Below are 12,918 nucleotides of genomic sequence, written 5' to 3'. Positions count from 1 at the left end.
CATATAAACATGAGAGTAGGTTCTTAATTTTTTGATTATCAAAAAAGAACAGGAGCTATCATTAAGTAGAGTAATTTTTTTTTAAATTACTACAAAAATAAGAACACCTCCTGGCTATAAACCCAAAAGAACTGAAAGCAGGGACTTGAACAGATTACATTCATTTTTGCCAGGTGCGGTGGCTCACCCTGTAATCCCAACACTTTGGGAGGCTAAGGTGGGAGGATCACTTGAGGTCAGGAGTTTGAGACAAGCCTGGGCAACATGGTGAAACCTTATCTCTACTAAAAATACAAAAATCAGCCAGGCGTGGTGGTGGGCACTTGTAATCCCAGCTACTTGGGAGGCTGAGGCATTAGAATCACTTGAACCCAGGAGGCAGAGGTTGCAGTGAGCCAAGATCTTGCCATTGCACTCCAGCCTGGGTGACAGAGCAAGACTCTGTTTCAAAAAAAAAAAAAAAAAAAAAAAAAATTACATCCATTTTCACAGCAGCCGTATTCACAATATCCAAGTTGTAGAAGTAACTCAAGTGTCCATCAACAGATGAAGAGATCAACAAAATGTGGTATAATACCTACAAGGCAGTATTATTCAGCATTAAAAAGGAAGGAATTTCTGACACATGCTACAACATGGATGAAACTTGAGGCCACTATGCAAAAAGAAATAAGCCAGTCACAGAAAGACAAATTCTGTATGATTCCACTTCTATGAGGTATTTAGAAGAGTCAAGGAATGGTGGCTGACAGCAGCTGGGGGAAGGGGAAATGGGAAAAATTGTGTTTAAAGGGTACAGTTTCAGTTTTGCAAGATGAAAAAGAGTTCCGGATTTTTACTGCACAACAATCTGAATGTACTTTACACCACTCAAGTATACATTTAAAAACAATTAAAGGCTGGGTGCTGTGGCTCACGCCTGTAATTCCAGCGCTTTGGGAGGCCAAGGTGGGCAGATTATAAGAGCTCAGGAGTTTGACGCCAGCCTAGGCAACACGGTGAGATGCCATCTCTACAAAAAAAAATACAAAAAATTAACTGTGGCTGGGGACTGTGGCTCACGCCTGTAATCCCAGCACAGGGAGGTCAAGATGGGCCAATCACTTTAGGTCAGGAGTTCGAGACCAGCCTGGTCAACAAGGTGAAACCTCGTCTCTATTAAAAAATAAAAAAATTAGGCCGGGCACGGTGGCTCACGCCTGTGATCCCAGCACTTTGGGAGGCCAAGGCGGGCAGATGACGAAGTCAGGAGATAAGACCATCCTGGCTAACATGGTGAAACCCCGCCTTTACTAAAAAAAAAAAAAATACAAAAAATTAGCTGGGCGTGCTGACAGGCACCTGTAGTCCCAGCTACTTGGGAAGCTGAGGCAGGAGAATGGTGTGAACCTGGGAAGCGGAGCTTGCAGTGAGTGGAGATCGCGCCACTGCACTCCAGCCTGGGTGGCAGAGCGAGACTCCGTCTCCAAAAAAAAAAAAAATTAGCCAGGTGTGGTGGTGGGTACCTGTAATGCCAGCTATTCAGGAGACTGAGGCAGGAGGATCGCTTGAACTCAGGAGGCAGAGATTGCAGTAAGCTGAGCTTGCACCACTGCGTTCCAGCCTGGGTGACAGAGCAAGAGTCCGTCTCAAAAAAAAAAAAAAAAAAAAAAAAATTAACTGGTCCTGGTGGCATGCACCTGTAGTCCCAGCTACTTGGGAGGCTGAGATGGGAAGATCACTTGAGCCCAGGAGGTGGAGGCTGCAGTGAGCCAAAATCGCACCACAGCACTCCTGCCTGGGCAACAGAGGAGGACTCTGTCTCAAAAAAACCCAAAACGATTAAGATGGTAAATTTCATGTGTATTTTACCACTATTAAAATAAAAAAACAGGCCAGGCGCAGTGGCTCATACCTGTAATCCCAGCACTTTAGGAGGTCAAGGTGGGCAAATCACCTGAGGTCCCGAGCTCAAGACCAGCCTGGCCAACATGGTAAAACCCCGTCTCTACCAAAAATACAGAAATTAGCTGAGCGTGGTGGCGCACGCTTGTAATCCCAGCTACTCGGGAGGCTGAGGCATGAGAATCACTTGAACCTGGGAGGTGAGGCTGCAGAGCCAGCCACTGCACTCCAGCCTGGGTGAGAGAGCCAGACGCCATCTCAAAACAATAAAAAATTAAAAAAATTAAAAATTAAAAAAAGAATCTCTCAACATAAATTATCTCTGCAAGACCAAAGGGCAAGAAGAAAATAGATACATAAACTAAATAAAGTACATACTAAACAGACCTTCAGATAATTTATTCTGTATTCAGAGATTCTGGAGAGAAAAGAGTTAGTGGTTAAAAAAAAAAACTTATGGAAAACTAAGTGGTCAATTTCTGAAATCACTGGTTCATAAATAAGTGGGGATCCTGACAATAGCATCTCTTTATCAGGTTAACAGTAGTTGGTTAAATTCAAAACAAATCTATTTTACAAGGATTTACAACTACAGACAACTTCTTGAAGTAAGGGTCTCTTCTCAAATATTAAAATTTTCAGAACAGATAAAAGCACAGAAGACCTGATGTGTTGAAATGAATGACTAAATTTTGCCCCCACCGCATCCATACCAAAAGCTACTAAAACAATATACTATGCCGTAAGGCTAAATTTTACCTGCTACCAATGTCTTCAATAGAAGGGATTCCATGGAACTGACAGGAGAAAGCAGTGCTGATTCCAGCATGTTCAATGCTGTAGCACTGAAAGACTTCAGCAGCTCTGGGTTATCCTCAGTCACTGTCTGCAAACAATATGCTATGAGGCAAAAAATAAATATTTAGAAACAAATGAATTCTGCTTTGGATAATTTACACCAGTATAACTCATCAATAAAACGTTGTATTCTTACCACTTCATTAGACACATGTAGCTTTTGCAAAATATATATGCTTTATCTCAGGGTGATATGTGCAAATGAGGCTTCCCAAACTATCAGTGCTGGAAAAAATGTTTCTTTTCTTTTTAAATTTCTAATCCTGTACAGATCTATACATATTTTTTTTTTTTTGAGACAGTCTTGCTCTGTCGCCCAGGCTGGAGTGCAGTGGCGCAATCTCAGCTCACTACAACCTCCGCCTCCCAGGTTCAAACGATTCCTGTGCCTCAGTCTCTCAGGTAACTGGAATTAAAGGTGTGCGCCACGATGCCTGGCTAATTTCTATATTTTTAGTAGACACAGGGTTTCACCATGAAGGCCAGGCTGTTCTGGAATTCCTGGTCTCAAGTGATCTGTCCGTTTCGGCCCTTCAAAGTGCTGGGATTACAGGCATGAGCCACCATGCCCAGCCAGATCTATACTTTTTACAAAATACAATTAAAAAGACTCTTTTTTTTTTTTTTTTTTTTTGAGGAGTCTCGCTCTGTAGCCAAGGCTGGAGTGCAGCGTCGCAATCTTGGTTCACTGTAAGCTCCGCCTCCTGGGTTCACACCATTCTCCTGCCTCAGCCTCCTGAGTAGCTGGGACTACAGGCACCTGCCACGATGCCTGGCTAATTTTTTGTATTTTTAGCAGAGACGGGGTTTCACCTTGTTATCCAGGATGGTCTCAATCTCCTGACCTCATGATCCGCCCGCCTCAGCCTCCCAAAGTGCTGGGATTACAGGTGTGAGCCACCACGCCCAGCCTAAAAAGACTCTTAAATGTGGCAATGTCGTTACTATAAATGTTTGTAAAAGTTTATCCTCAGGCCGGGTGCGGTGGCTCATGCCCGTAATCCCAGCACTTTGGGAGGCTGAGGCAGGAGGATCACTTGAGGTCAGGAGTTGCAGCCCAGCCTGGCCAGCATGGCAAAACCCCATCTCTACTAAAAATACAAAAATTAGCTAGGCATGGTGATGCACACCTGTAATCCCAGCTACTTGGGAGGCTGAGGCAAGAGGACAGCTTGAACCCGGGAGGCAGAGGTTGTAGTAAGTCGAGATTGTGCCACTGCACTCCAGCCTGGGTGACAGAGCTGAGACTCCATCTCAAAAAACAAAACAACAAAAAAAAATTTTTACCCTCAATTTATGTACTTATCAAGGACCAGTAGCAAACAGCCCTAGGTTTTGGGATGTCTGGCTTCCTTTAAATTTATCATGACCTTCAAAGTTAGGGTTATTTTTGGTGGAGCAATAGTTCTTTAAGAAAAAAAGTAGTTTATATAAAAGTATGAGCAAATTAAGAGATGTGTAAAATATTAAATCATGCCCATCAAAATTACTCAAAATGCATGCTACTGCTGTGGTTGACAATACATTTATATAGAAATCCATATATATGCATTTCTGTACATATATCCAAATGTAGTATCTTTGTCATTAAGAAACTAATTAAATTTACTTTAGCCAACAGCCATGACTGCTACCATACAGGTTCAAAAAAAGTTATATGAATACATGGGATGGAATCTTATAAGTTCATTTTACTATATGTAAGCACTGCTTGACTTTAGAAGCAAAAATAATAATGTATTTAAAAAGATCATTAATCTAGCTACATGGAGAAGGAAGACACTATTATACAATGCAAAATGACTATTCTAATCCATTTCAAAAATGCTCATTAAGGGGAAGAAAAACTAAAAACAGAAATAAATCTATAACACTAAAGGCACAAAAATAGAAGTGATTTTTCTTGTAAAAGATATGAACTAACTTTCCTGAAGTTCTCTTATTGTAACAAAAACTGTCCTCTGAGATTAAGTCACCTATCAATTTCCTAAAAATGGCTGAATTATTTTTAAAATCCCCATTTACTCACAACTCTCCAGTCCCACCAAGATTCCATTTGGAGAAATGATTTTTAAAATTTTCTCAGTAGTATTTATTCTACTATTTTCCCTCAATTCTGTTCTCTTAAAAATATCCATTAGAGTCAAGAGAAACAGCAGTCAGGGGAATACACTTCTTCCTCCCCAGGAGAAATGCAGTTCCACAAAAGGACAGCTGGATGCCCGCCGTAATGATCGGTAGAAAAGAAATGCTCTCCCTCAATTGTTTCTCCACTCCCACCCAGAATTCTGCTGAGTTGCCCACGCTCTGACTTCTGCCTCCTGCCACTGAGCTAAGGGTCCCCAGTGGTTCCCCAGCCCAATAAAGAGAAGGCGAGGCAGCCAAGGCCACTGAAGTTGCTGGACTTTGCCTTCCCTGTCTCATGGAAGGCACGAAGGCCTAAGTGGAATTTCAATCACTTCTTTTCCTCTTTTTCTCTCAACAAAACTCAGGCCGTCAGTTTTCTGCTGGAAGTATGAGATAGTAGCACAATACATTTAAGTAAGTTTAGATTCCAATTAACTGGCTTAAAGGCCTGGTAGTTGTGGGTTACTGTTTCTTAGTAAATGGAGATGAAAACTTCAAGAATTAATAAAGGCTGCTAAGAATGGAAACAGGCTAGAAACCACATATCCTCACATAATTACCTTTCTCCCTTTCAGAGCCAAAAGCAGAAAAACTGAATGAGTAGGTAAAGACCTAATATTAATCACAGATTTAAGACCCAGAAAAAACAGGTGCTGAGCTACACATTCACATACGAGAAAAAAATTACTCCAGTGGAATAAACACGCTAAAGCTGCATAAAAATTTTTGAGTAAGGCTACACATTCTTAATAAGTCATCACCTTTTCTTCACTTACCTACTGAAATAGCCAGGTCAACATTGGTAGGAAACCTACTTAAATACTTTAACACAATCTCCAAACACCCTTCTTTGTTGAATATAGACACTGCTCTACTACTGCATTCACTAAATTGAAGGGGGAAAAAAAAGTTTTACTATTCACATTTTAACAGTAGGAAATCAACCATAGCAATCCATAAAGAACAAATCAGGCTTTATAAACCAAGGACTTGGAATCAAACACCCACCATTTTTATTGATGAAGGAACTAACACCCATTCATATTCACTGTACATGAGAACTGGCTATCTATATTTTATTTCTATTACAATGGGACCTTTTCATCAATCTCTTTGCCATGATGCCAGTTTCCTTATAAAAGGTTAGAGCTGGAAGAGATCTTGTAAATCGTTTAATTCAACTCCCCATTTTATAAATGCGAAGACCCAGGCCCCAAGTGGTAAAGTGGCCAATCAAAGAGCACATATTTTGTTAGTGGTAGAGCCAGGCCCAGTACCTAGGTTCCCTGGGTCCAGGCTACTTTTTCTTCTTTCCTCTATACCACAATGATAACAAGTTAAAGGAGGATAAAAGGCCTTTATATTTATCACACAAAAACACAAATTTATTTTTTATTTTTTTAAACTACTATATTTTAGAACATTAACAAAAACACACATTTAAAGGAAAATAAAATTATATTTTATTCAAGCCTTTTAGAGTGCAATTATAATTTCATCAAGCAGAATTTGCAGTCTACAATAGAGAAATTACAATAAGTATTTTTTAAATTATACTACCTTTTAATAAAAGACTCAGACAGCTTTCAGTGTTATGAATAAGCAAACACATTAAATACGAGTTAACAAGGCTAATTATAATAATCGTATCCATGTTTCCAGAGGAAATATCCATGTTGTATATGTTTCTTCCATACATACAACATACACAAGACATGCTAACAGAGCTGACTAAATTATTAAACTAAATCTGGTATGTAATGAAAAATATTTCATATTTTCTATCTACCTACCTACCTACCTATCCAGTTATGGCAGCATGAAGGAGCCCACAGTCTAGTCAGGAAGACAAGGCATACGTGTGTAAAGATAATTTGAAATACAAATGATAAAACAAAAATGTTAAAAATTATAGTAACTCAGTGATACAGACAGGGCTCATAGGTATTCAGAAAAGAGAAATCACCTTGGAGATACATTCAGATTCTTTTCAAGGAAATTTTTTTAAAACTTCCAAATGCAACAATTTCTATGACTTAAAAGTTATCTGGTGCAAAGAAAAACAGCACCCATCAGTTTTTGCTCAAATGCCATTTCCTCAGATCTGATCTCTCTAATATTTCTGGTGGAATGCATGGATCCAACTTAATCTTGTATTCCAAGAAACATCTGTGCTTTTAGGTCAGCCACTGTAATTGCTGCTGACTGAAGATAAGAAACTGTGACAGAGTCTTGCTAGAAATGTGGGACATAAAATGGGGCAGAAAAAAGTAAATTCAGGTTGTGTTTCTAGCCATTTCCATTCCTAGCAGCAAGTCCACTCCACCCTCACCACTGCTACAATCACAGAATGGAGAGTGGCCTTCTTCCTCCTGGGGCCAAGGGAGCTCTTCTTAGGCATCTACTTCCCACTCAGACAGTAAGTGCCAGGGAAGAGGAAGAAAAGCACCAGCCAAGGTCTGTGGTCCCCATCTCAGTCTAGAGGCCAAACCAAAGCTGCACCTGCATCTGGGACTGACCAGCTTAAAGACAAATTCTGCTCAGGGTGTGCAAGAAGTCGGGAGAAAGGAGGAGCCATAGGTGCTAATGGTCATGATTCCTCCTATCTTTTGTCAGATGCAATGACTGGAGAGGAAAGCCGTAAAACAAAAGATGTAGTGACGAAGTGAGAAAACGGATGGGAAGGAGGGTTGATCTTAGGTCACTTGATCCTGCCTCCTACCAAGTCTTTTTTTTTTTTGAGATGGAGTTTTGCCCTGTCCCCCAGGCTGGAGTGCAGTGGCACGATCTTGGCTCACGGCAAGCTCTGCCTCTAGGGTTCAAGCGATTCTCCCGCCTCAGCCTCCCGAGTAGCTGGGATTATGGGCATGTGCCACCACACTCGGCTAATTTTTTAATATTTTTGGCAGAGACAGGGTTTCACAGTGTTGGCCCGGCTGGTCTCAAACTCCTGATCTCAAGTGATCCACCTGCCTCGGCCTCCCAAAGTGCTGGGATTACAGGCATGAGCCACCATGTCCAGCCCCTACCAAGTCTTAACATCCCAGATTAACAGGCCTACCAAGGGGAACAGAGATTCCCACACAGTATAACAGAGAATAGCAGCCTGGGTACTGCTATAGCAGGAGACTGTGTTCGGTAGGCATCTTACCATATATTCCACAGCACGTTCACAGCCTCATTGGCTATGTTCTCAATAGAATTTCTGTTCTGATCTTTTTTCTCCTGTAGAGACATCTCATTTGAATCCAGTCCAGCACTACACTGTAACCAAATATCATGATTAGCACCCTGGTTCCTAAGAAGAATTAAACAAATAGGGTAATGATGGTGATGAAACACAAAAGCTAGACATCAGAAATTACCGTGGTTAACAAGCCAATCGAATCCTTACAAGCAGTAGTACAAAATCAATACAAAGTATTTTACCTAGTAAATGTAATAAAAGACAGTAAGAAGGCAACAAAAGATGAAATAAGAGCTTCTACCTAGTGCCTTCTGTTTTTTTATTACATAGTGCCTTCTAAAGTACTATTCTAAGCATTTTATGTATCAAGTCATTTAATCCTCACAATAAACCTATGAGGTAGGTGAACTATTATTATCCCCAATCTCCAGCTGCAAATGGGAAAGTGAGGTACAGGGAGGCTGCTGAAGGTGTTAGATTAGCATGTGGTGAAGCTGGGATTCAGGCTCTAGCATTTGGCTCCAAAGCTGGTGCTCTTAAGCCCCTCTAGTACAGCCAAGGAGACCCTCTAAAGCAGGGATTCTCAATCCAGGTACTACTGAAATTCTCCACCAGAAAATTCTTTGTTGGGGAAGGAAGGGCTATCATGTGCATTTGGGGATGTTTAGCAGCATCCCTGGCCTCTACCCACTGGATGCCAGTGGCAACCTTTACCCCACAAGCTCTGTAACAACCGATGTCTCCAGACATTGCCAGTTATGCCCTGTGAAGCAAGATCATACCCAGTTGAGAATCATTGCTCTAAAATGACTGATGCCTCTCATCAAAATTGGATATCCTTTATGTAGCCTTAAGTGAAAATTACCCATCAGTACACAATAGCGGACCAGAGGCACTCCAGAGAGAGAACTCCTTAACCTCTTAACTACGTCATGCAATAAGACTGGAATGAGATCAAACATGAGAACTTACTGTAATCTTCACAAGTTCCTAATGTCTGTGCCTCGGCTTTGTCATCTGTAAAATGGGAATAATACCTGCCTCATAGGATACTGTGAGGATTAAATTATATAATATCCAAAACATGAAAACAATACCTGGCACATAAATAAGCAATGACTAAATACTAATTATTTTTATTGTTAAGAAGTTTAACATCTAAAGGAGTGAGTCTGTACAGTTTTAGGAAAGTCTTTTCCAACTATCATAAAAATAAAGCTACAAAATAATAGAGATTAGTATCAATAATGAGAGTAGATTGGTGTTTCCAGGAAAAGGAATGAAATTTCCATAAGATGTTTAGATAGAAGACAAAGTCACCAACACCAAAGTACTAAAAAAAGTCTAAGTTTGCATCCCAAAAGCTACCATCAAGATACTGTAAAAACTGCATACCTCTTTTAGCAGCGCAACCAGAGGGGTCATGATATCCTTAGTCACCATGTTATCACAAACTTCAAAACCTCCACAAGCACTGAGATTTCTACACAAGAAGTTTAAAACATGTTTTACTTTTACATCACATGTCACAGAACACTTCTACCCTCTCACATTTATTTCTATTTTTAGCCATATTTAAGGTTTCCCAGAGGAAATAGCTTATTGTTTCTGTCATAAGCTGCAGAACCAATCCAGAGATTTCCATCTGTTCTGATTCATGTTCTACAAGATATAAACAGATGATGCTGTCATATAACAACTTAGTTTTGAGGTCTGAGACAGTATACAGGTGTATGGCTACAAGAAGGGGAGAGGGGAGACTTTTCTCATGTGAATAAATCACATTATGTATGAAGGGACCTTTTCTTGGAATCAAGACTACACGGGCAGGGCTAGGTGCTGTGGCTCACACCTGTAATCCCAGCATTTTGGGAGGCCTAGGTGGGAGGATCACTTGAGCTCAGGAGTTCAAGACCAGCCTGGGAAACATCAGGAGACCCCGTTTCTAAAAAAAAAAAAAAAAAGAAAAAGCGAACTGCAAGGGCAGCAAGGTGGGGCTACTGAGAATGACATCCCCTAAAGCAGCCCTGGGTAAATTTTAATTGGAAAGACATGACTTCCGAGTACACAGCACTGTGCTAGTCCCTAAGGATATGGATAGTCAGAAGATGCCCTCACAATGGGCCAGGATCCCCCAGCCTGTGTATGCTGTGGGACGAAGGGAAGGGCTTTCCACATGCTGTTTCCTCCCTAAAGGAAGAAGAGCGTCTATCTCCCCTCCATCAACTGGTGAATGCCCATTCATCCCTCCGAACTCACCTCAAGCACCACTCACTGAGTCTTCTTCCCTGAACCCTTTGTTTGTACCCTCTTGTAGCACCCTTTGTCATTACCATTCATTGTAATCATACACTTACGTAACTGTTTGCTTAATGCTTGTCTCCCTCAATAGACTTTAAGATTTCTTAAGAAGAGACATTGCCTTGCTCACTACCCCATGCCCACAGCCTAGCTCAGTGTCTGGCACACAGTTGGCACTTTATACATATTTGCTATATCAGTGAATGAAATATAAATAACAAGCAGAGACAGAGCTGTAAGAACTAAAAATGCTAATCTCTACTCTTGCCCCCTCTGCAGTCCATTCTCTGCACAACCAGCAGACTGGCCTTCACAAAATGTGTTACACCATGTCACTTCCCCGCTTAGAGTAAGTCATCAGCCCTACACCATTGTACAGCTCATCCCTCTCTCCAGCCTCACCTCCTGTAATTACCCACCCCTGCTCTTCTCAGCCACCTACCTACCCTCTCTGCTCTTTAACCACGTCAAGCCGCCTGCTGCTTCGCTACTTTGCTGCTGCTGCTCCCTTTGTGGGGAATACTCTTCCCCCTATTTTCCCATGCCTCCTGGCTCTCTCACCCTGCAGATCTCCGTTCACAAGTCATCTAAAGAGCACCTTTTTTTTTTTTGAGACAGGGTCTTGTTCTATCACCCAGGCTGGAGTGCAGTGGTGTGATCATAGCTCACTGCAGCCTCGAACTCCTGGGCTCAAGCGATTCTCCCACCTCAGCCTCCTGAGTAGCTGGGATTACAGGCACCCACCACCATGCCCGACTACTTGTTTAAAATTTTTCTAGACACGGGGTCTTGCTATGTTGCCCAGGTTGGCCTTGGACTCCTGGCCTCCAGTGATCCTCCTTCCTTGGCCTCCCAAAGCAATGGGATTACAGGTGTGTGTCACCGCGCCCGGCCCAAGAGCACCCAATTCAAACTTCCCACCCCCAACTCATCATCATCTCGTTTTCCCACAGCAATTCTCACTATTTAATATTATGTTTTACCTTTTTACTAGCTTCCTGTCTCCCCATCAACATGACTTGTGCCAAGACAGGAATCTTGGCTGTCAACAGATCTCGCTCAACAGTCTTGGCTGCTCAAAATCCCCTGCATCTAGAACGATCCCTGACACATGAACTGAAGAGTTCATCCAAGCAACGGACCCTAAGGAGGGCTTTTGGAGAGGGTAAAACGTGCGCAAAGCGTGAGGTCAGGACGCCTGAGCAGATGGACGCTGCAGGTGAAGCAGCCAGGTGGACAGATGAGAGGATACTGGGGTTCTCCGGAGCCTGGAGACTGGCTTCAAATCTCTGCAAACGGGAGACCGGGCCAGTGCCTGGTGGCACACATAAGGCGCTGGCTGACCGCTGCGACGGCCCGCAGCCCAGACGCGGGGGAGGCCAGCGGTGGGCACCGCCCCGGACCCTTCCCGGCTCACCTCAGCGCGCCGGCTGCAGTCTCCCTGACGGCCAGGCTGGGGTCCAGCAGCAGCGGCCCGAGGCGGCGCACGGCGTCTCGCCGCGCCAGGCCCGGGAGTGCCGGCCGCTGCTGCACCAGCCGGGCCAGCCCTGCGCAGGCGCACTCGCGGACCTCGGCGCTCGGGTGCTGGAGCTGCGGATGAGAGCGGGGTCAGAAGGCGCGCAGTGCGCACGCGCGCGGGGCAACCTAGTCTCGCCCTCCCGGCCCGGCTGACCCCTCGCCTCACCTTTTCCAGCAGCTCCGCCGCCGGCCCGTCGTCCTCCTCGCCTCCGGTCCCATTCGCCGCTGCAGCCGCCTCGGCCTGACAGTCGCCCGTAGGGGAGAACTGAGGTCGCTTGAAGCGCTTCGTCCGGCTCTTGCCCATGGTGACGTGCGCTGTGCGGACAGACCACCGAGAGAGGAGGGCAACAGCAAGCGATGGAGGCTGCTGCGCTGGTAACAAGGTCCGTTGCTGCTGCTCAGCTGGGCCGGCTGACGGCTGGAGCACACATGGGGAAGTCGTGCGCAGGCGCACGGCGCGTTGTCGGCCGGGTCGGGGTGGGGGGGGGTTGGCGCGCGGAGCGCGCAGGCGTGGAAGAGGGCATAGGCGGGGCCAGCTTCGGCAAAGGGGCGGAGTCTTGTGGGTTTACCGGGGAAGAAGGAGGCTGGACTAAAATACTAACGCCGACCCGGGCGAGAGGATCACTTGAGGCCAGAAGTTCGAGATCATCTTGGGCAACATATGAAAACACTCCACTCCCTGCCCTCCCCACCAAAAAAATTAAAAATTATCTGGACATAGTGGCTTGTGTGTGTAGTCCCAGCTACTTGGGAGGTTGAAGCCGGAGGATCACTTGACCCCAGGAGTTTGAGGCTGCAGTGAGCCGTGATCCTGCTACTGCACTCCATCCTGGGCGACAGAGCGAGACCCTGTCTCAATCAATCAATCAAGCAATCAATAAGTTAGTAACACTGATTACAAATAATCAAATGTGATTAAGGGTACCTAATTGCAAGGTTATTTTCAGTTCTGTAAAGTTCATAAAGTTATGTAAAGTGCCTAACACCAAGCCTGACATATAGTAGGTACTCAAAAAAGCATTAACCACGATTTTATTTTGTGT

At 43.8% G+C, this 12,918-nt stretch overlaps 1 protein-coding gene across 9 annotated transcripts in view; it reads right to left on the bottom strand.

Annotated features, from left to right (window-relative positions):
• The window catches only part of HEATR3 (HEAT repeat containing 3), a 40,448-nt gene extending 28,092 nt beyond the window's left edge, over nt 1-12,356 (bottom strand). For 3 of the 9 annotated variants that reach the window (XR_010124440.1, XR_010124441.1, XM_054453037.2), the window contains exons 1-6: nt 12,042-12,318; nt 11,775-11,947; nt 9,452-9,539; nt 8,021-8,133; nt 5,646-5,755; nt 2,644-2,784 (exon numbers count right to left, since the gene is read on the bottom strand). Coding sequence is in view for 5 of the 9 variants with exons in the window: in XM_054453037.2 (XP_054309012.2) it covers nt 2,644-2,784; nt 5,646-5,755; nt 8,021-8,133; nt 9,452-9,539; nt 11,775-11,947; nt 12,042-12,179 (763 nt within the window). In the remaining 4 variants the exon portion in view is untranslated. Of the gene's footprint in view, nt 1-2,643; nt 2,785-5,645; nt 5,756-8,020; nt 8,134-9,451; nt 9,540-11,340; nt 11,755-11,774; nt 11,948-12,041 lie in introns of those variants that run through there. The other 6 variants (XR_010124438.1, XR_010124439.1, XM_054453036.2 and 3 more) reach the window with 5 other exon arrangements.
• Nucleotides 12,357-12,918: the final 562 nt, after the last annotated feature.

Source organism: Pongo pygmaeus, chromosome 18, assembly GCF_028885625.2.
Source record: "Pongo pygmaeus isolate AG05252 chromosome 18, NHGRI_mPonPyg2-v2.0_pri, whole genome shotgun sequence".
NCBI classification, from domain to species: domain Eukaryota; kingdom Metazoa; phylum Chordata; class Mammalia; order Primates; family Hominidae; genus Pongo; species Pongo pygmaeus.
Note: the sequence above shows the minus strand (reverse complement) of the source record. Positions and strands in the feature narration are given on the sequence as shown.